At 54.6% G+C, this 20,585-nt stretch overlaps 1 protein-coding gene across 8 annotated transcripts in view; it reads left to right on the top strand.

Annotated features, from left to right (window-relative positions):
- The window catches only part of Arhgap23 (Rho GTPase activating protein 23), a 93,101-nt gene that overhangs the window by 38,011 nt on the left and 34,505 nt on the right, over window positions 1-20,585 (top strand). For 6 of the 8 annotated variants that reach the window (XM_026789891.1, XM_026789890.1, XM_005368322.2 and 3 more), the window contains exons 2-11: window positions 3,495-3,656; window positions 5,756-5,810; window positions 7,964-8,059; window positions 8,236-8,314; window positions 8,417-8,471; window positions 11,108-12,266; window positions 13,494-13,649; window positions 13,860-13,971; window positions 14,092-14,149; window positions 14,974-15,117. In XM_026789891.1, coding sequence (XP_026645692.1) covers window positions 3,495-3,656; window positions 5,756-5,810; window positions 7,964-8,059; window positions 8,236-8,314; window positions 8,417-8,471; window positions 11,108-12,266; window positions 13,494-13,649; window positions 13,860-13,971; window positions 14,092-14,149; window positions 14,974-15,117 — 2,076 coding nt within the window. Of the gene's footprint in view, window positions 1-14; window positions 264-3,494; window positions 3,657-5,755; window positions 5,811-7,963; window positions 8,060-8,235; window positions 8,315-8,416; window positions 8,472-9,887; window positions 10,104-11,107; window positions 12,267-13,493; window positions 13,650-13,859; window positions 13,972-14,091; window positions 14,150-14,973; window positions 15,118-20,585 lie in introns of those variants that run through there. The other 2 variants (XM_005368321.3, XM_005368323.3) reach the window with 2 other exon arrangements.

Genomic DNA, 20,585 nt, shown 5'->3' with positions numbered 1-20,585 from the left:
GAGCCGCGGAGTCCCGCACGGCATGTCCCGCTCCAGAGGCCAGGCCCGGTGCGCGCTGGGGCCACGACGGTGGCCGCGCTCGGGGGTCCCCGCAGGCCGCGCTACTGGGCAGCGCCGTGTGGCGCGTGGAGCGTGCGGGCGTCGGGGGCTGGCGCTGGGAGCGCGCCGTCGGTGTGGACTGCAGCGCCCCGGAGCCGCGCTGCCTCTGGCTGCCCTGTCTGAGCCACAGCGACCGCCGAGCACTCGGGCTGCGTCCGGCCTGGGTGAGCAACAGCTTTGGAGCCGGGCGGGAGCTGGATGTCAAAGACTGTGGGTGCTAGGGTTACCCACTTTCGAGCTGAGAGCATCCTGCATTCCCAGACGACATCCTTGCAAGTGGTGTATGTGTGTGTGTGAGTTAGGTGAGAGTAAGGGTGAGGTGGCAGCGTTTGCGTGGGAGCTTTCCCAAGGGCTCTGGATGGAACCTGGAGTCTGGGTAATGGCACCTGTGGACTCAGCCCTCCTAGTTAACAGGCAGTGGAAGGGTGGAAAGGGAGCTGATGACTGGAGGAGTCGCTGGCTAGCATATCTAGGAATCTAGGCTGGCAGAGACCCAGTGAGAGCTAGGCACTGGGTCACTAACCCTAACAGTGGACTCCACTCTGTTCTCCTATCTTCTTTCCTATCAGCAGGGGCTGACACAGAGGCAATAAGGGTTTCTTAGTGGCCAGAGGAAGTTGAGGTGGCAGAATGGCCCCCCAGCAAGCATTTGGTGATTCCCAGGGCCGGCAATGGACCGGCTGGGGGCAGTGTTTCTGATGTTCGGGGATCTGCCGGGCTGGTAGGCGTGAGTCACAGTGGGCGCCGTGCCCAGTCTCAGTACAGTGTTCTCTGCTATGACCTCTTTATGCTGGGGTGAGATGAGGGGGTGTCATACAGATGTAGCCAATCCATCGAGTGTCCCTTTCTGCCTGATGTGTTCCCTGGGCTGTTGGCCCTTCTTTAACCACAGCTGATGTTTTTGGATGTCTCTTTGTTTTCAGACAAGAGGGTGAGAGTGTTTACAAATAGATTCCAGTCAGGAGGGCTTAATTAACGATGCTGAGGCACCTCTCTGTCCCCTGTCTGTGTGCCTGTGTCAGGGAGCAGAGGTGCACTTCACTGCCCCTCTAGTTCTCAATGCTTGTCTGTTTCTGTACCTTATACCTCTCCTGCCCTCAAGCCCTCAAGAGGAGAGCTAGACTCAGTGTTGTCCCAGGTCAGAGGGGAGAAGCAGACACCTGCATGTAAGGTTAGCGTGAGGCTGAGTCTGAAAGAGCTTCCCACAGGGGAGCAGCCAGCCCTGACTGCATCTGTGGAGTCTCCTCTGCTAGGGATATGGTGGTGGTGGGGTGACTGACGTTCTCAAGAGACTAATTGAATTGGAAGGAGTGGGAGACAGGGCCTGGAAAGAAGAGAGCGAGTGGAGAGGCCTAGATAAGTAAGAAGGGGGAGCTGTTGTCCTGGGATGAGGAGAGACCAGTGGGAGGAAGGCATACCCACTGTCCTGGATTACAAGCAGGTCCCCTCAGGGAGTGGCACCCCCAGGCAGCTGGCAGCTCTAGGCAGGATGTGTGTGTAGGGGGAGGGGAGGGGAACATGTGGAGACCTGTCCCAGCGCTTCTCATCACTGGGGCAGCTGGTGGCTTAAACCTTAATCCAGGGCACCAGCAAAACAATGGGCCCTGCAAACACCCTCAGCTCTGAGCCTGGGTGGGAGTGCGAAGGAGGGCAGCCCACACTAGTGGGGGAGCAGGGGTTTCTGTGGGAGAGGCACTGGGGACCCATGAGATCATCTTTCCATATCAGGGAAATCAGGGAGGGGTGTGTTCGAAGCTCAAGGAATTTCCATGAATGTTCTTCAGGTTCCTGGGACCCCGTGAATGTGAATGTAGGGCTCTAGGAGAGGCCAGGGTAACCACAGGGACAGGAACTGAGGGGACATCATTGGGTCCCTGCTAAGGACTGGGACCGGGAGTAGTCTGGGTCTTGCTTGGACCCTTCTGGGGGTGGAGAGTTCAGGACCTAACCTGTTTTTTTCAGGCTATGGAATGTCTCCTTTTCGGGGCCCTTATTTAGCTGATTTGTGTTCTCCACCTGGCTGTTCCCCGAGACTCCAGTCCGCAGACCTATTGTATCTGTCTCGTTTTCCTTTTATTTATTGAGATTCGAGACTCTGCTCTTTCCCCTAAACCTGCTTGATGGCAGCTAAGCCTCCTGGCTGTGCACATCACATGCTCTCTCTCCCTCTGTAGACCAGGGTGGACAGTTTCCCAGACGGGTCTCTTAGCTAGCAGAAGGGCAGCTTCCTGAGGGCGGAGGCAAGTGCTAGCTAGCTCGGGCTGCCCAGTGGCTGTGGGGATTTGGGGCTTTGTTGAAGGCTTCTTGCTTTTCTTACGGCCTGTCCCCCTGGGACCCGTCTTTTCTGTCAGCCTCTCTGCATATACGATTCATCTCATACTTGTTACTGCTGTTTATCTCAGTGTCCAGAGATATTCAAGACAGTCTTCTCTCTCCGTCACCCCTTGCCTCCTGCCCCAGATGTGGTCCTAGATGGGCCCTCTCAACTCTTTTCTTTGGATGACCTGCCCTGTCATCTAGGGGAATCCCAAGCATTCTGGCAGGCCTTCCTGGTGAACCAACCTGGCCTTTGGGCTGAGCTTTGCAACGTCAGCAAGTCCCTTTAGTGCCTGATGTGCAGTTGGAGCTTTTGATCCTATGCTGTTGAAGAGTATATGTGTGTGCCAGTGCATGCAGACATGTGGCTCTCTCTGCGCTGTGTGGATACAAGACTGGTTTATATACCTGTGCCCTGCCAGTGTACCTGCATGGTTCTGTGAGTCTGCCCGTGTGCACATCTGCTGTTTTTACTTTATTTATTTATTTATTTATTTATTTATTTATTTATTTGGCCGCAGTTAGTTTCTCTATGTAGCCTTGGCTGTCCTGGAACTCACTCTGTAGACGAGGCTGGCCTTGAACTCAGAGATCCACCTGCTTCTGCCTCCTGAGTGCTAGGGTTACAGGCATGTGCCACCACTGTCTGGCTTATGTGTACATATTTGTTTGTGTTCCTGTGTTATGTTATGTTCTGTCTACATAGGTTGTGCGTGCGAGTGTATTCATGCATGTCGATGTATGTGTGGGGATGTGCAAGTTGTACAAGTTCCTGTGCAGAAAAACTGTGTGTACAGTGCCTGGCACACAGTAAGTGGTCCTGGCTCAATTTCCAGGGAGGCAATGGTGCCGTGAGGAGACTGAAGGGAAAGCTCAGAGGGAGGAAGCTGTCAGGCTTTGAAGAGTGAGAGAGGAGGGGAACGGTGAAGGGGTCAGGACCCCGAAGGTACCTGGGCCCTTGTGGCTGTGGATGTTAGTGGTCCTGTCAGGTCCTAGGCTCTGGGCAGCTGGCGGCAGGTGCAGAGCTGTGAGCATAGGCTACACGATGCTCATTCATCTGTTTCCCTTTGCTCCTGTAGCTTCCACTGGGCCCACGAGATGGGTGCTCTTCTGGACGCCCCCTCCCCTGGCAGGGGCCGAGGACACTGCTGCTGCGCAAAAACCTCCAGGATGGCTTTGGTTTCACCCTGCGTCACTTCATTGTGTATCCACCCGAGTCAGCCGTACACTGCAGCCTGAAGGTACCTCAGCTTGCCAGTGCCTGGCCGCTATGTGGGAGGGGGAGCTCCATGGGAGAGAAGAGCTAGTTGGCCTATCCTAGCTACCTGTCTGTCAGAGGAGTCCCTGCGGGTCCGGCCTGGCTCATTCAGAGCCACAGTAAGAGGGGAGCTTTAAGGAGGCAGTACTCAGTGTTCGCTGAGCCTAAGACCCTTGCTCCGTGACTGTGAACAAACTCCCTAACTTTTCTGGACTGGGTCTTACCAGGGGGTGCAGAGGTGAGAAGTCAGTATGTGCAGAGCTGCATGTGTCTGTGTGACACACAGACACACACACACACACAGATACACACACACACACACAGATACACACACACACACACACACACTGTCTCTGGAAAAGGGAATGATCATTTTGGGTAATGGGCTCCTTGTTCACTTGTCCACTGGTCTTGACCTGGGTCATCTCTTCAGGGACCCCCCCCCCTTATTTGCTGGAAAGAGTCCTGGGGGAGGGGTCCAAGGGCCCCCGGGTCTTAGTCCTAACTCAATCCTGTGTTGTTGTGGATTTGGTCACTGTGGATTTAGAGCCATCTCACCACTCTGTGACTCAGTTTCTCCTGAAGGCTGCTTTGCCTTGACCCCTAAGAGCTTTTCCATCCCTAATACAGATGCCTCAGACTCTGAATCATAGAGCCAGAACTTCTCACAAGGCCACCAACTGGAAAGAGAGTCCCTGAAAACAAAGGGTGTGGAAGACAGGAGGGTAACTAGGCAGCAGTGGGGCTCCCAGCCTCCCTGCCTGCAGAGGAGAGAAATTTCTAGTAGAGTCCGTGAACCCCTCTCTCTCCTTCCCCCAGGGCTGGATCAGCCTGCACAACTGCTGGGGAATTATTGCTTGGGTACCTTGACCCCACCTGCCACACAACCAAAGCATTAGGTTTCCCTGCATGTCTCTGCACCTCGTATGCCTGCTGGCATGGGTGTGGGTAGTGTCTGCAGGCTGTGGTGAGTGTGTAGGTCTGACGCATGCTGTGTGGCTTTCATATGTATATGAATCTTTGATACTAGGATCATCACTGTCATTGGCTATGGCTATGCCTAAGCCTCGGATGACCAAGGGCACCAGCCCCTTCACTCCTGGAACCCCTGGTCCTACTCTTCCTTCTTTCTAGCTCCTGCCACCTTCTCTTAGGACACTGTGGCAGTGACAGAGGCTGTGCTCTCGCGTGTTGGGCTCGCTTTCTCATGGGTCACTGGCCAACTCTGGGGCAAGACAAGCCAGGATTGCTCCCTCCCTTTCTAAAACCTGCCCTGGACTGAGAGATGTTCTCATCCTGAGGCAGTAGGAGGGAGCCTGCAGTGAGCTTAGCTGTCCAGATGCACCTGTTTGCCTCTGCCACCCGCTGCCCATGCTGTCAGCGCCATCAGTGGGCATGCACTCACTGGAAATCCAGCAGCGCCCAGCAACCTTCCTGGTGCACCTTGACCTGACTGGGCCGCCAATAACCAGTACCCTCACCGGGATGGACCCCTGGCCCTCCTAGCAGCTCCCCCTCACCCCTGTAGGTAGCTTCAAGAACCCTGCACCTTGCCTGACACCCACTTCTGCTTATCAAAAACCTTTCCTGGCCTCTTTTTCTTTCCTTTCAGACCAGAATGGTTTAGTCTGACTTCACCACTTGCTGGTGTTGGCTCAGCATATCCAGCCCTAAGTGTGCACCCCTCCCCCTTGCTAATCGGACCTCCCAGCACATTCTCTGAGAGAGATAGCCCTGTTTACACTCGTCAGGCTACTTATCTTTGTCCTCCTGGGTCCTCTGCATGTGTGTTGGGGACCTCCTCCCTTGGGTTACAAGGGACCTTCTCCCTAGGGGAAGAGGGCATGAATCCCTGGTAGACTGGATGTTCTTGGAAGCCTGGGATGCTAGTGCAGTGGGACTGGCACATCTGAGAATAGTGTATATACTGAGTGGACATTGTTCTGAGCCGGACTCTGACCACTCAGTCTTCTTGCTGTTGGCTGGTTGGAAGGTGACAAGGGTTAGAGTGGGGATCTCAGCAGGATGCTGCTGCTGCTGGGGGCTGAACAGGTGCCACACCCATCTCTCTGTTCCCTGCAGGAGGAAGAGAATGGAGGCCGAGGAGGAAGAGGAGGAGGAGGAAGAGGAGGAGGAGGTAAGGGGGTGGAACCAGGGTGGGGCAGGGCTTCAGTTTCTCTCCTGCACTCCAGTGGGCCCCACCCTCTTCCCCCCCCCCCCCAAGACAGGGTTTCTCTGTGGTTTTGGAGCCTGTCCTGGAACTAGCTCTTGTAGACCAGGCTGGTCTCGAACTCACGGAGATCCGCCTGCCTCTGCCTCCCAAGTGCTGGGATTAAAGGTGTGCGCCACCACCGCCCGGCCCCCACCCTCTTCTTGTCCACACCTCTAATCTTTCTCCTCTTGGTTCCTGGCTAGGCTAGCTCCAGGCATCTCCTCCTCACTCTCTGTTCTCCTCCCCATTTCCCCCTCTCATGGTTGTCTTCCTATGGGCCTGTCCCTCCCATAGCCATCTGATACTGAGTACTCTGAGTGACAGATCCCCATCTGGTCCTACCCTCCCTCTACTTTCTCCCAGAACAAAGTCTAGGTTAAGGCTGCAGGATCTGCGCATCAGGGTTGGGGTGTACTGAGCATAGGTTCATCTTGTGGGTGGAGACAATGGACAGTGAGGTCGTGAAAGGAATAGTGAGACCCTAAGGCATGTCTTCAGTGTGAGCCTAACTTGCCTTACTGTTACCTTTGCTATCTTTTTGTTTGTTTTTTGAATCAGAGTTTTTCTGTGTAGCCTTGGCTGTTCTGGACTCACTCTGGTAGACTAGGCTGGCCTTGAATTCAGAGAGATTGGCCTGCCTCTGCCTCCCAATTGTTGGGATTAAAAGAGGGTGTCTCCACTGCCTGGCCCACTTTTCCTATCTTAAGAGTCCTTTGCTTGGGGCTGGAGAGGTGGCTCAGTGGTTAAGAGCATTGCCTGCTCTTTCAAAGGTCCTGAGTTCAATTTCCAGCAACCACATGGTGGCTCACAACCATCTGTAATGAGGTCTGGTGCCCTCTTCTGGCCTGCAGGCATACTCACAGACAGAATATTGTATATATAATAAATAAATAAATATTTAAAAAAAAAAAAAGAGTCCTTTGCTGGCTCTCGAGCTTCCCAAATGTTAAAGCAGACCTTCCCAGACAGGCAGCTCTCCTGCCCTGCCTCTGCCTGTGGGCAGCCGCGGGGACATGATCCTCCTGAGTCCCCATGCCACTGGAGGAGAAGGAGCCCACTGTCCTAGCACAGGTTCCAGTGATGGAGTCTTGTTGGCAAGTGATGGAGTTAGTATCCATCCTGTGCTCATCCCAGCATCCCAGGGTTCTCATAATTCTGCCTGGAGCCCTTGACCCAGGAGGAGGAAGAAGAGTGGGAGAATATTGGGTTTCTCTCTGGTCCTGTGATACGTCCTCTCTCCATACATGTGAGGCCTCACCAAGCTTGTACCTTTTTAAAAAGAATTCAAATTTTAAAAAGTCAAGTGCATTTAAAAGAGTATTTTATGTTTGTATGTGCCTGGGTATATGTCTCTTTGTGCACCATATATGTGCAGGAGCCCAAGCATGTTAGATGAGGGCACCAGATGCCCTGGAACACGAGTCACAAGCAGTTGTGAACTGCCATGCCACATGTGTGCTGGGAACCAAACCCAGACCCCATACCAGAGCAGCCCGTGCTCTTACCCTCTGACCCACCTCTCCAGTCCAGATTAGGGCCTCTTTTTGAGGATTATGAGTGTGTGTGCCCGGGATAATGCCGGAGTACGCTTGTACCGTGATTGGTGTGTGGAGATGAGAGGGTGACTTGGTGGCGTTAGCTCTCTGCTTCCACCTTTATGTGGGTTTCAGGGACTGAATTCAGACCATGCAGATGCCTTTCCCTGAGCCATCTTGTCAGCCCCATAGGGGACCTCCTGTATGGAGCCCTTCCCTGTGTCTTATGCATTGTTTGTTACATCTGTGTAACAGAGAACTCTAGAAGGGCAAGGGCTGTGTGTACATATTGTGTGGTGTGGCTTCTAGTACAGAAGAGGGGCTCAGCTCATGGCTGTGGGCAGCTCTTTATGTGTCCTTGGTGGTGTCCTTCTCCTGCTGTGGGACCTTGTGTGGCTGTGGGCATAGGTCCTATGGAAGCGCGGTCATTGCATGCTTGTGTCTGTGTGTGGTCATCCTCTGAGTGTGTCCCCTGTATGTATAGCTATACATGGGTGTGGCCTTCAGCAGCCACGCCCAGCTAACCTGGCTGATGCCCACCAGGACCCTCCCCCCGGCACCGCCTGGAGCCTATGGACACCATCTTTGTGAAGAATGTGAAGGATGGTGGCCCCGCCCATAGGGCAGGGCTTCGCACAGGTAAGCCTGCCCACTCCTCTGGGGCTCCCTCCCTTTCCTTCTCACTGTGTTGGGGTTCTTGAACCTAGACACCACCGAGGAAGTTCCTCTCCTCTCACTGTCATTCATGCTTGGTCCAGGGGTAGCCTCCCCCCCTGCTTTGGACTCTGACATGTGGTCCCATCCCTTGTCCCTAGGAGACCGGCTGGTGAAGGTGAATGGGGAGAGCGTCATTGGGAAGACATACTCCCAAGTCATAGGTCTGATCCAGAACAGGTGAGCTGCCGACCTTCTTCCTTCCCCAACCTGGGCCCTGCAGTTGGATCCCTCTCCCCCGGACCCCGCTGCCTCCGGGCTGACTCTCTCTTGTCTCTGCAGTGATGACACCCTGGAGCTCTCCATCATGCCCAAGGATGAGGACATCCTCCAGCTGGTGAGTCCCTCTGTCTGCATGGAGGGCCCCAGTGGGAGAGAAGAGAAGGAAATAGCCTGACATTGCTCAACTGGGGTTTCCAGGCCCATCCCTGGGCTGCGGCCGCTTGTTGCTTCACTCAGGGCTGCTCTGTGCTAGGGAGACAGGAGGTACTGGCCTTGGTAGGCAGGATTCCTGCCAGGGTATCTGAGAGGGTGGCTCAGCGGGCCCTGCCAGCCTGGCATGTTCTTGTTTGCTCCTGTGAGAGGTGCCTGCTCCCTGTACCCCCTGCCCACTTGGCCTGAACGAGCACGGCTCTGCAGATGCACACACCAAAGAGCACTCTTCAGCACATCCCACAGTCACAGACACTGCTTCATACAGAGCAGGACACTCATCCACAGCACGGTATGACTCAGCGCCATGTAAGACGCACACGCATTGCAGGCCCAGGCAAACAGGCCCTCTGTCTCAGTGTCACCATGGTTCCCCCTCTGTGCCAGTGTAGCACACGGCAAGATCTCACAGCAGTCTGACTTGCACCTTGGGCTTGTAACACAAACACCGCACACATCTGGATTCTGAGGTGCCGTAATGTAGACACACACTGGCGTGTTATTGCAGTGCTGCCCGCAGCTGCCTCAGTGTGCGGCAGCCCTTCTCAGGTACCTGTGCTTAGTGATATCGCAGGATCCTAAGTTCAGGCCCATGGGGATCTAAACTCTGAACCCATCACCCCCAGCGCCTCAGCACGCTCAGAACATGATGTGGAGGGTGCCACACATGTATTGTGTGAAACAAACCCAAAGCCCTGTGTCTGGAGCCTGGAACACCCTCCCCTTTGCCTCGTGTCCTGTTCTTGGTCTGATGAATCCTACCCAGATGCCAGCTTGCTTGCTCCTTAGGTCACTGCCCCTCAGAGGATGGCTGAGGGCCAAGCCCCAGAAGCTCGTAGCTGCTGTGCTGGCTTTGGCTGTAGCTGTGTCACTGTAATGACAGGGCCACACTTGGCATGATGCCTCCATGGGAACCTCCATTCCTGACCTCAAATGTCCCATTGGTCTTCCTGGAGATGAAGAGGAAAGACTGGAGGGGATGGCTTACCCCAGGTCTTAAAGAGTTTGCCTGTATGCCAGACTTGAGGCAAGGCCATTATGAGAGAGTAGCAGGACATGACCCTGGGGTACCCTGGCTCAGTCCAGCTCTCAGATCAAAGGGGTGGCAAGGGCAGCAGCCTTGAATCCTGCCAGACCTAAACCCAAGTGGGCTGCCAGCCCCAGATGTCAACATCTGGGAGCTTCCACTACCCTACCATCTCCAGGCAGCCGGAGGGTGGGGCCCAGGCATTCCTGTGGTTGGGAGCCAAGGCTGGAGGCCAATCGGGCGGCGGCAGTTGCTGACGCCACCACCGACGCGGCAAGTCCCCTCCACACCCATCCTCCCTCCTCCTACCGCCAGGCAGCCGACAGAGAGCCGGGTGGTGGAGAGGGGGAGCTTCAGGGAGAGCTAACTGAGGGGACTGAGGGACCCAAACCAGCAGGGCAGGGGCTGTGGTGGGAGGCAGCAGGGTAGCAGACACGGGTTGGCGGGATGCTGCCTCCGCCACCGTGATGCTGGGAGCTCCGGGAGCCAGCGGGATGGCAGGAGGGAGAGGTATGTGTTGCTGGCCCAGTATGCCAGGCTGGAGGGGCCGAGTGTTCGGGGGTGTGGTTAGCTGGTCCTTGTCACATGATGTTTGTGTTTGGGACTGGAGGGGTAGTTATTTGTGTATCTCATTGTGTGTGCTGCGTGTGTTAGGGTGTGTATCTTGTCTGTGATGTGTAGTATGTGTGTGTGTTTGGCTCACCCTCCCACCCTTTGCTTCTACATCCTGAGACAGCCCCCTCAGCTCATCTAGTGCTGGACTGGGTCAGGGACACAAGACTGCTGTCCCTGGGGGGCTGCCTCCTTATTTGGCTGAGCCTAGGCGCCAGCCCTGTCACTCCTCAGCAATGCAGCGTCAGCTTTAGCAGCCAGTGCCAAATTCCAGGCCTAGGGGTGGCCCGAGGTGGCCCAAGGCCCCTTAGTCCGTCCAGCCCCTTCTCTAAGCCTGCTTCTGGGGAGCAAGAGATGGTCATGTTCTTCACCCTAAGACTCAAGCCCTGGGCCCTGGCTTACACCACCCTATATTGAAGGGGCAGTGGGCTCTTCCAGCCTCTGCCCACCCTCAGACCACCTCTCCTTGGACACACCCCTTAGCCAGCTTTCTACTGTTTTCTTCCACCTCCAGTTTTCTGTCCATTTCCCCAGCACTCCAGAGGCTGTGGGCATCGCTGGGCATAAAGGAACAGTAGGCGGTGGAGGACAGGATGGGGGAGGACCCTAGCGAGCAGATGCTGGAATGTTTGTGGCTAAAGGCTGTCCTTGTTATAAGTCTTAGAGAAATCTGACTATTTCTTGAGAGAGAGAGAGAGACAGAGAGACAGAGAAAGAGAGAGATATTCTTATTTCTTTGTCCTTCCTCAGGACTCTCCTGGAGCATACCCTCATCTCCTCAGGATGCCCTTACTTAATCCTCTCCCTTCCACTCCCTGCTGAGGACTTTGGTATTTTAGGGCTGTCTCATTTCTCTTCTGAGTCCAGTCTGCTCATGCTTCTATGCCTCTGTTTCCGGCCAGGCCTACTCCCAGGATGCCTACCTGAAGGGCAACGAGCCGTATTCTGGAGAGGCCCGCAGCATCCCAGAACCACCTCCACTCTGCTACCCACGGAAGACCTATGCCCCGCCAGCCCGGGCCTCTGCCTGGGCCACTATGGTGCCTGAGCCTGTCTCAGCACTACCCACGGATCCCCGGAGTCCTACTGCCTGGAGTGACCCAGGGGCCTGTGTCCCATCTGCCACCCGTGCCCACCTGGACAACTCTTTATTGGGAATGAGCCAGCCCCGCCCAAGCCCTGGTGCCTTTCCCCACCTCCCTTCAGAGTCCCGGACGCCCCGTGCCTTCCCAGAGCCTGGCAGCCGGGTGCTTCCCAGCAGACTGGAGTGCCAGCAGGCTCTGTCACACTGGCTGTCAAATCAAATACCCCGCAGGGCGGGGGAGAGACGGTGCCCAGCCATGCCACCACGGGCCCGCAGTGCCTCCCAGGACCGGCTGGAGGATGTGACTACCCACCACCCATGGCCCTGCTCCACCTCCCAGGATGCCTTGAGCCAGCTGGGCCAGGAGGGTTGGCACCGAGCTCGCTCAGACGATTACCTGAGCCGGGCTACCCGCTCTGCTGAAGCACTGGGGCCAGGAGCACTGGTGTCACCTCGCCTTGAACGCTGTGGTTGGACTCCCCAGCGTCCATCTGCCCGCACCTCTGCTTGTCCTTCTCGGGACCTGTCAGGGCCCCAGGCCCCTCCTTCATCTGGCCTGCAGGGTCTGGATGATATCGGGTACATTGGGTATCGGAGCTATAGCCCATCATTCCAGCGCCGGACTGGTCTCCTGCATGCGCTTTCCTTCCGGGACTCACCTTTTGGAGGACTTCCCTCCTTCAACTTGGCCCAATCTCCTGCACCATTCCCACCGGAGGCCTCTGAACCACCTAGAGTCGTCCGGCCAGAACCTAGCACCCGAACCCTGGAACCTCCTGCAGAGGATCACCGTGATGAGGTGGTCCTGAGGCAGAAGCCTCCAACGGGTCGCAAGGTCCAGCTGACCCCTGCAAGACAGATGAACCTTGGATTTGGTGATGAGTCCCCAGAGCCAGAGGCCAGAGGAGAACGCCCAGGCAGGAAAGTGGCCCCTTTGGCCACTACAGAAGACTCTCTGGCTTCTATCCCCTTCATTGGTGAGTGGTGTTCCAAGCAGCTGGCTATGGATCCCCTTCTCTGTCCTTTTGTGTCCCCACTACCTGTCTACTGTGCCGTGACTGGGCTGTGCCGATGGGATCATCTGGGTTTGACCATTCTCCCCACTTCCATTCATCTTTCAGTCCAGCTTTTCTTTCCTCCCTCCCTTCGTCCATCTTTCCTCTTTCCTTTCTGCCTTCCCTTGTTCATTCATTTGTTGTTCTTAACTTTCCTCTTTCCTTCCTTCCTCCTCTTCTTCCTTCCACCCTTTGTGTCTTTCATTCTTTGTTTTTCCCACTTGTCCTACATTTCTCCAACAAATACTTACGTCAGGCACTGTGCGAGACTTCTGACTTCCCTGGGGGAGTGGATGGGCAGACAGAAAGTACATGGACAGGCTCTGTGGATGGGGAAGGGCTCCGTGGCCTAAATGGGTGTGGTCAGCACTGGGAATATTGAAAAAAAAATTGGTTAAGAAGGATTCGAGGTAGATGGAGGAAGAGTGTTCAAAGAGAAAGATGGAACCGTGTAGAGCCTGCAGAGAGAGGCAGAGTGCTCTTCCGGGCCATGTGGTTCTTTCCTGTCCAGGGCCAAGCTTGGATTTCACCCGAAGAACAGAGGAGGCTGTGGTGGCTGTCTGTAGAGTGGGAGGGGGAGAAGGCAGCGAGGCGAGGGTGATCCCCAGCTCTCTGGCTTGGGAGTGCAGAAAGAATAAGAAAAGGGTTAGGGCTGTGAGGGTGCAGGCTGGGCTGGGCTGGGGGCTTTAGAGAAAGCCTGGAGTGTAAGATGGTGATGATGGGCCTAAGACCTGGGACTGAGTTTGGAGCTGAGCAGGCCTGGGAATTGAAGAAGAAGTTCAGACAGGATGGTGTGAAGCCGTCAGCAGCCTGCAGTGGGGATACAACCCTGTTTCAGTACATTCTCGCCTAGCCACTGTCAGGTGTTCCTGTCTACGGGGACAACACAAGGCTTGTCCCCAGCCACCAGTCTGCTAGAGTGCTGTCTGTGTTTTAGGGACCTGCTCCAAAGGGGGTGGCTCAGCCCCCGCTAAGAGGAGGTACTTCCCTGCCACACTGTGGTGGGCGAGGCCCCGTGGGGAGTGGGCATGTTGCCAGAAATGCCTTCAGAAAGGAGCTGAAGGGTTTGCAGCTTGTTTGCCAAAGCCTGATGAGACTCGGGTATTGAAGCAGCCTGTGTCCTTCACACCTTCCTCCCTCTGCTGGCAGATGAGCCCACCAGTCCCAGCATTGACCTCCAAGCCAAGCATGTCCCTGCCTCTGCCGTGGTCTCCAGTGCTATGAACTCAGCCCCTGTCCTGGGCACCAGCCCATCCTCACCAACCTTCACCTTTGCCCTCAGCCGCCATTACTCCCAGGACTGCAGTGAGTATCTCTACCCTGTGCCAGCCCCTCCCCTGCTGCCTGGTCCCTGTGGGTCTTCTGCCCAATGTTGGTTTGCTTCCAGGTGGTTTTTACTTCTTCTGGGACCCCATGGGAGATCCCACCCTGACCCCAACCTGAAGGGAGGGCTCCTAGGGTAGCTCCCAACCCGCTTCTTGCTAATCCTGAGGCCTTGTATGGGCACCTTTTCAGGCAGCATCAAGGCAGGCCGCCGCTCCTCCTATCTTCTGGCCATCACCACAGAGCGTTCCAAGTCCTGTGATGACGGACTCAACACCTTCCGGGATGAGGGCCGAGTGCTCCGGTGAGGCCCTGCCTGTCTGGGGTGGGGTAGTTTCTGTTCTCTTAGGTTGGGCCATGGGTTTGGGTGGGTGATGAGAATGAGGGCCACCCACAGTCCTCATCTTGGGTCTTTGCTTCCCAGGCGCCTTCCCAACCGGGTCCCCAGCCTACGGATGCTGCGGAGCTTCTTCACCGATGGGGTAAGCCAGCAAAACGTGTGTGCATTTGAGCCAGTGCTCTTAACCACGGAGCCGTCTCTCCAGCCCTTGGTCTTCCTAGGACAGGGTCTTGGTAGACCTTGAAGACAGGGTTTGAGTCCAGCCTGGCCTCCAGCTTGTGACCTTCTGCCTTAGCCTCCTGAGTGCTAGGAACCCTGTGCCACAGTTGTACTTCTGTAGGGCCCCCTGAGACTTGCTCTGAATCATTCCTCACAGCTGCTGCTTCCTGTCTGTCTCTCTGTGCACTTTCCTCGCGTGCATCATGCACATGTCTTTTATCACCTTAAAGACACGGCCATGGCCGCCTGGCTCCTCTTTATCACTTCCTCAGCTTACTGAACTCTCCCTGGATGTGCCAGCTCTGAGGCTGGATTCCTGTTGACACCATCACTTCCTGTTTAACTCCTGGTGGGCTTGACTACCTGTCCCATCACTACTTTGGTCTTTGTTGATGTTCCCACTTCCCCTGTTTACTTAACTCCTTATTGCCACAATGGCTTCCCGTTTCCTCAATTCCTTCAAGGCTGTAAAACTGAGGGAAGGCCCGTGTTGGCTTTTCCAGCGTGGGGAGGCAAGCATTCTGCTGGCAGATCAGACCCTTTCCTCCTTCCTGGCTTCTTCATGAGGTCTCATGACCTCAACACAAATGGTCCAGAGAGGACAAGCAAGGCCCATGAGGTCACACAGTACGTCAGAGTACAGCACAGACAAACGCCAGGCCTATGTGGCCTGTGTAGTCCATGGGGTTCCTGAGATGCCGGTACTATGGGAGCCACCCTAAATTGCCTTCTGTTTTTTCCCTACAGTCTCTAGATAGCTGGGGCACCTCTGAAGATGCTGATGCCCCCTCTAAGCGACACTCAACCTCTGACCTCTCAGATGCGACCTTCAGTGACATCAGGAGAGAAGGCTGGTTGTATTATAAGCAGATCCTCACCAAGAAGGGGAAGGTAAGGTGGCCTGGGGAAGGAGGGCCAGGCTTGCATGGAAGGTGGCTCTCACAGGACTTTCCAGGTTCTCTTATACCTGCCCTGTAAAACAAACAAACAAAAAACCTACCTTAGGCTGTAGCCTGAGGACTCAAGGTTAGATGGCTGCCAGGATGAACTTGGAGAGAGGGGAATTACCAAATCACTGTGAAGGAGGGTAACAGAGAGGCGCTCCTGACTGTGAAAGCAAGCTATGTTGGAATTCTGACCAAACCATTTTTCAATGACCCTGAATGGCCATCAAGGCTTATGGTAAAGGAGCAAGGCCAGGGTGATGCTGAGGCCCAAGAAGGAAAAAGAAGTCCATTTTTTCAGGGCCCTTTGAGGTCTTCAAGGGCAACTGAAGCTTAAGGGCAACTGAAACCCTTAGCAGTGTTAGAGGTTTCAGATGCTCATGTATCTTCCTGAGGTGAGTTAGTGAGGGATGCCTGGAGTAAGAAGACCATTTAGAAGCCACCACAGGATCCAGGTGAGAGTCAAGGGCCTGTGGGAGTGGGGGAGGAGGTGGGCAGGGGGTTCAAATAGAATCCGAAGAGAAGGTGGGGCCCTGATCTGCCAGGCCTGAACTTAAGTCCCAGGCTAGGGGCCCTGGGCTGGGGAGTGGGAGGAAAAGAAGGCAGGATGGTTCTTGATAGCATGGCCTGTTTCTCTGCAGGCTCTCTCCCTTGTGCTTGTGACTCTCTCTGTAAGGCAAGCTGACTAATGCCTTTCCTAACTGGCTGCTAGGCATTGAAAGACATGATCTGAACAAAGGGTGTTCTGTACTAGGCAAGGTGAGATGGCTCTGCACTCCAAGCTGTTTGGGAGGCTGAGACAGGAGGATAGAGAGTTCATGACTTTTTAGGCTACAGAGTAAGTTCAGTGACAGCCTGGGCAACTTATTAAAATTCTGTCTCAAAATAAAATGTGCCCAGGCTGTGGTGGTGCACGTGTTTAATCCCAGCATGTGGGAGGCAAAGGCAGGTGGATTTCTGAGTTTGAGGCCAGTCTGGTCTACAGATCAAGTTTCAGAACATTCAAAGCTACACAGAGAAACCCTGCCTCTAAAAACAAAAAGTTAAATAAGTAAATAAATTTTGAAACAAGGGCTGGGAATATAGATTATTGGTAGAATGTTTGCGTAGCAGGCATTAGGGCCTGGTTTTAAGCCTTAGTCACAACACACACACACACAGACACACACACACACACACACACACACACACACACACACACACACACACACAGTGTTTCTTATGGGCTGTGCTTACAGAACTCTTTCCTGACCTATGGAAGGGCCTGGGCTCCATTCCTATTATTGCAGATAGAGTCAGGGGGAAGTGGGGCTGGAGTTATCAGAGCTTGACACTTGGGGTTGTTCTTCTGCCTCACTGCCATTACAGGCATCCTACGATATTTAGGGGGGATGACTCCAGAAGCCCCCGTGGGGATACCAGACATCCATGAAGGCTCAAGTCCCTTATATAAAGCAAATTAGTATCTGCATGCAGCTGACGCAATCCTCCCATACTCTGTAAGTCATCTCTAGATGACTTCTGCCTCATTCTATATAATGCCGTGTAAATAGCTGTTAGAGTGGGTTGTTTATGAAATGCGGAGGGGAAAAGTCCGTACCCCTTAGTACAGATGCATGGTTTTTCTCTGAGTTTTTAATCCATGGAACCTATAGGAGGGACGCCTCTAGGGCGGTACCTGGAAAGCACAAGCTTTGAAGTAGCCGGACTTTGAATTCCTACACACTGCTGCTGTGGATGACTGTAGGAGTCACCTTAACTTCCCCCAGCTGTAAGATGAGTCAAGAGGGCAGAAGTGGAGGCCGGGGAGCACTGGAGTTCACATACACAAGGCCTCCCGCTCTGAGGGTCTGTTGAGTTTCTAGGGACTTAGGTGCGGGAGCCAGCTTGCCTCATCCTGCCCTCTTGGGGTTGATGACCACAGAGAAAGTGCTAATTGCTCCTCAATGACAGGTGCACCCACCATCAGTACAGGGAGTTTAGAGGCTTAGCAAGGTGGGGTTTAGCATGTCTGGGAGGCTGTGACCCGAAGCTGTGGGAGTCTGTAGTAGAGAGGGAGTGGGTGGAAGAGAGTATCCTGGGGGAAACTCCCTCACTAAGGGCTGAAGGGAAGCTCAGAGGAGAGTTCTGGGAGCCAGGCTGCCTGGAGAGCCCAGAGCATATGGTAGAAGGTGGAGTGGGGGCTTGATACCCTTAGAACTTCCCTGTCCTGTGATATGTGACACAGGAGACTAGGTGTTGGCATCATTGCTGTTGTTTATGTGACCAAGGTCCTGGGACCGGACCAAGGGCTCTCTGTAAGAGATTTTAGGGAGAAGGTTGGCCGATGGCCTCTGGGGCCAAGGATGACAGAAAATAGGCTGAGGTTCCTGACTTCCTGACTTGGCTGGCGGGAGGGACACCCGCTTCAGTTTCTGGCCACTTGAGGACCAGACTTGGGAAGAGGAAGCCCTATGACCCTCCACACTGTGGCTAAGGTCCTGTGAATGGAAGCATGTAGGTATGGCATACAGGGAGGCCCAGCTGAAGGTCAACTCAGTCTACCACGTGGCCCAAGTGCCTATGGCCTTAGGTACAGCGAGGCAAAGACCAGGTAGTCTTTTGTTTTTTCGAGAGAAGGTTTCTCTGTGTAGCCCTGGCTGTCCTGGAACTTGCTCTGTAGACCAGGCTGGCGTCGATGTCAGCTCCATCTGCTTCTGCCTCTCCAGTGCTGGCATTAAAGACCAGCCCCACAACTGCATCTTGACAGGAAGTGAGATCTGGTAGGTGAGACTGGCTAGGAAACTAAAAAGACCTCAGAAGATGGGAGTCACTCCAAGAAGGGGTGAACTGGGAGGGGCAGGGGGCTGTGTGGCCTGTGCACGCAGAGCCTGGTGTGGAAATATCCTCTGGGCCTGTGGTAGAGAAGTATCTTACTGACATTTCTCCCAGGGAGCTTGGCCCCAGCTTCAGTGTTCTCTGAGCAGGGAAGGCACTGGCTTTTTGGCTCACTGATGAGTTATGAAGTGTAGGGGCTTCCTCCCACTCTCTTGCTGGCCAGAACCCAGTGTTATTTGTTTACCTGGTGCCATGCCTAGGGACTAAAGGGTTCTGGAGTCAGCTGCAGACCCTAGGTCTGTCTGGGGTCCTGTTTTCTTACCGCATGTCATCTACGCTAGTAGTCCCAGCCTCTCTTTCCCACCCTCTGCCTGCTTTAGTGACCACCAGTGGCCAGGCAGAGGATGGGCACTTGCTTGTGCTATTCCTTATGCCAGGGTCAAAGTTGAGGGACATGGCCATGGACACTTGCCGCTTAACTCTCAGTGTTTGTTAGCAGTGACATTAATGCCAGGAAGAGACTTGACTTATTCAGGGTTATCCAGCTGGTTTGGTTTCAAAGGGGCCCTTGGGGCCACCTCATGCTAATAACATGGTCATTCTCTTGGAACAGGAGTCTAATTTATTACATTAGTATTAGGGTTGCTCCAGTTGGCACTCTCTTGGCCCAGTAGCTCTGTGATGGTACACTAGGCTCATGCATTGGGATCTACCCTAAGGGAAGCTGGGCATGGCTGCTTCAGGCCTGCTCTCTAGAGGGCCCGGGAGCCCCCCCCCCCCATCAGGACACAGGGCATACTCAATATTAGCTAATGAACATTTGGCTTCCACCTGCCCTGGGGTTGGAGCACCTGTGCCAGCAGCTTGCCATGCACCCAGGAAACTCACAGCCGGAACCTGAGATTACGGGGCTATCTGCAGGGCATCACGTAGTCAGAGGCATTTATCAGGCCGCTGATGCTGGTGACTTGGAAGGGTCAGGTGAAGGAGGAAGCCACATAAAGTGAGAGACGCTGAACGCTTGGGAGTCCGAGGCATGAAGATTAGGAATTCAAGTACATCTGGGTATGGCAGCCCACGCCTTTAGTCCAGCACTTGGGAGGCAGAGGCAGGCCGATCCCTTAGATTGAGGCCAGTCTGGTCTATGGAGCAAGTTCTGGGACAACCAGAGCAGAGTTCTAGGACAGCCAGGGCTAAGGGCTGGGGAATCTGGCTCAGTGTAAAAGGCTTAACCTGACATGTACATACAAGTCCTGGGTTCAGTCTCTAACACAGCAGAGAAGACAACAGGGTGAGATGACTAGCTGGCCCAGCAGGTGAGGGCGCTTCCTGCCGAGCCTGCGCTTCATCCCTGGGACCTGCATGGTGGAGGGAGGACTCGGTCGTGCAAGTTGTCCTTTGACCTTTGCTGGCATGCCACGGCACACCCCAGTTTCCCCGTCCATATAAAATAAATAAGAAATGGGCCGGGGGAGAGAAGATAGGCTGCAGGAGAAGACGAGCTAGTGCGCGGGCCCTGAGACCAGGCGCTGGGAGGCAAAGGCCCGGTGGCTTGACAGACCGAGGAAGCAGGGAGATGATTTGGAGAGGTCACGATGGGACCTCAGGACATTCTGTTTGGTTCAAGGAGCTACCCGAAGGAGAGGCAAGCTCACTGTAGAAATGGTGGTGGGGCAGCCTCCTGGAGGGCCAAGGCCGGGGGGGGGGGGGGGGAAGGTTGTTGCTGTTGTCTAGGTGAGAGGAGTCACTGAGGCGGGCAGGTGGTACCAGGTGGGGACAGATGACACTCTGAAAACAGGAGAGTTGATTTCTGATGAGCTGGGTGTCAAGGGCAACTCCCAGGTTTCAGGCAACTGGGTGGATGGACTGAGCTGGGAAAGGTGACATGAGGGTGGAGAACAGGTTTGAGGGCAGAGCCGCTTGCACTACAGTGCGCAAGGAGCATGGGGCCTACCCATGTGACATGCAGATTGGGGAAGGGGTTGTTGCTGAGCCATCTATAAGCCATTCAAGCTTGGGCTGGTGCCTACTTGCAGGCCGACACTGTACAGTTGGGAGTTGCCATCAGCAGTCGATTGTGTTTGGTTTTTTGTTTTGTTTTTTAAATATTTATTTATTTATTATGTATACAATATTCTGTCTGTGTATATGCCTGCAGGCCAGAAGATGGCACCCGACCCCATCACAGATGGTTGTGAGCCACCATGTGGTTGCTGGGAATTGAACTCAGGACCCTTGGAAGAGCAGGCAATGCTCTCAACCTCTGAGCCATCTCTCCAGCCCCAGCAGTCAATTGTTTAAAGCCACTGCAGGAGGTGTGCAGGGGAGCTCAGAACAAAGCCCTTAGGTCATTGTGCCAGGCAGGTTTCCTTCTGCTCTCTGTGGTCTGTTGAGCCAGGACTGATGCTTTGCTGTGGGGTGCTGTCTGGATAGGTGGATGGTGAGTACCGTCCTGTGGGTGCTGTCTGGACAGGTGTATAGTCAGTACCGTCCTATAGGTGCTGTCTGGATAGGTGTATGGTCAGTACCGTCCTGTGGGTGCTGTCTGGATAGGTGTATGGTCAGTACCGTCCTGTGGGTGCAGTCTGGATAGGTGTA

Source organism: Microtus ochrogaster, unplaced genomic scaffold (assembly GCF_000317375.1).
Source record: "Microtus ochrogaster isolate Prairie Vole_2 unplaced genomic scaffold, MicOch1.0 UNK31, whole genome shotgun sequence".
Taxonomy (NCBI): Eukaryota; Metazoa; Chordata; class Mammalia; order Rodentia; family Cricetidae; genus Microtus; species Microtus ochrogaster.
The sequence above is the reverse complement of the archived record's forward strand: the minus strand, read 5'-3'. Positions and strand labels throughout refer to the sequence as shown.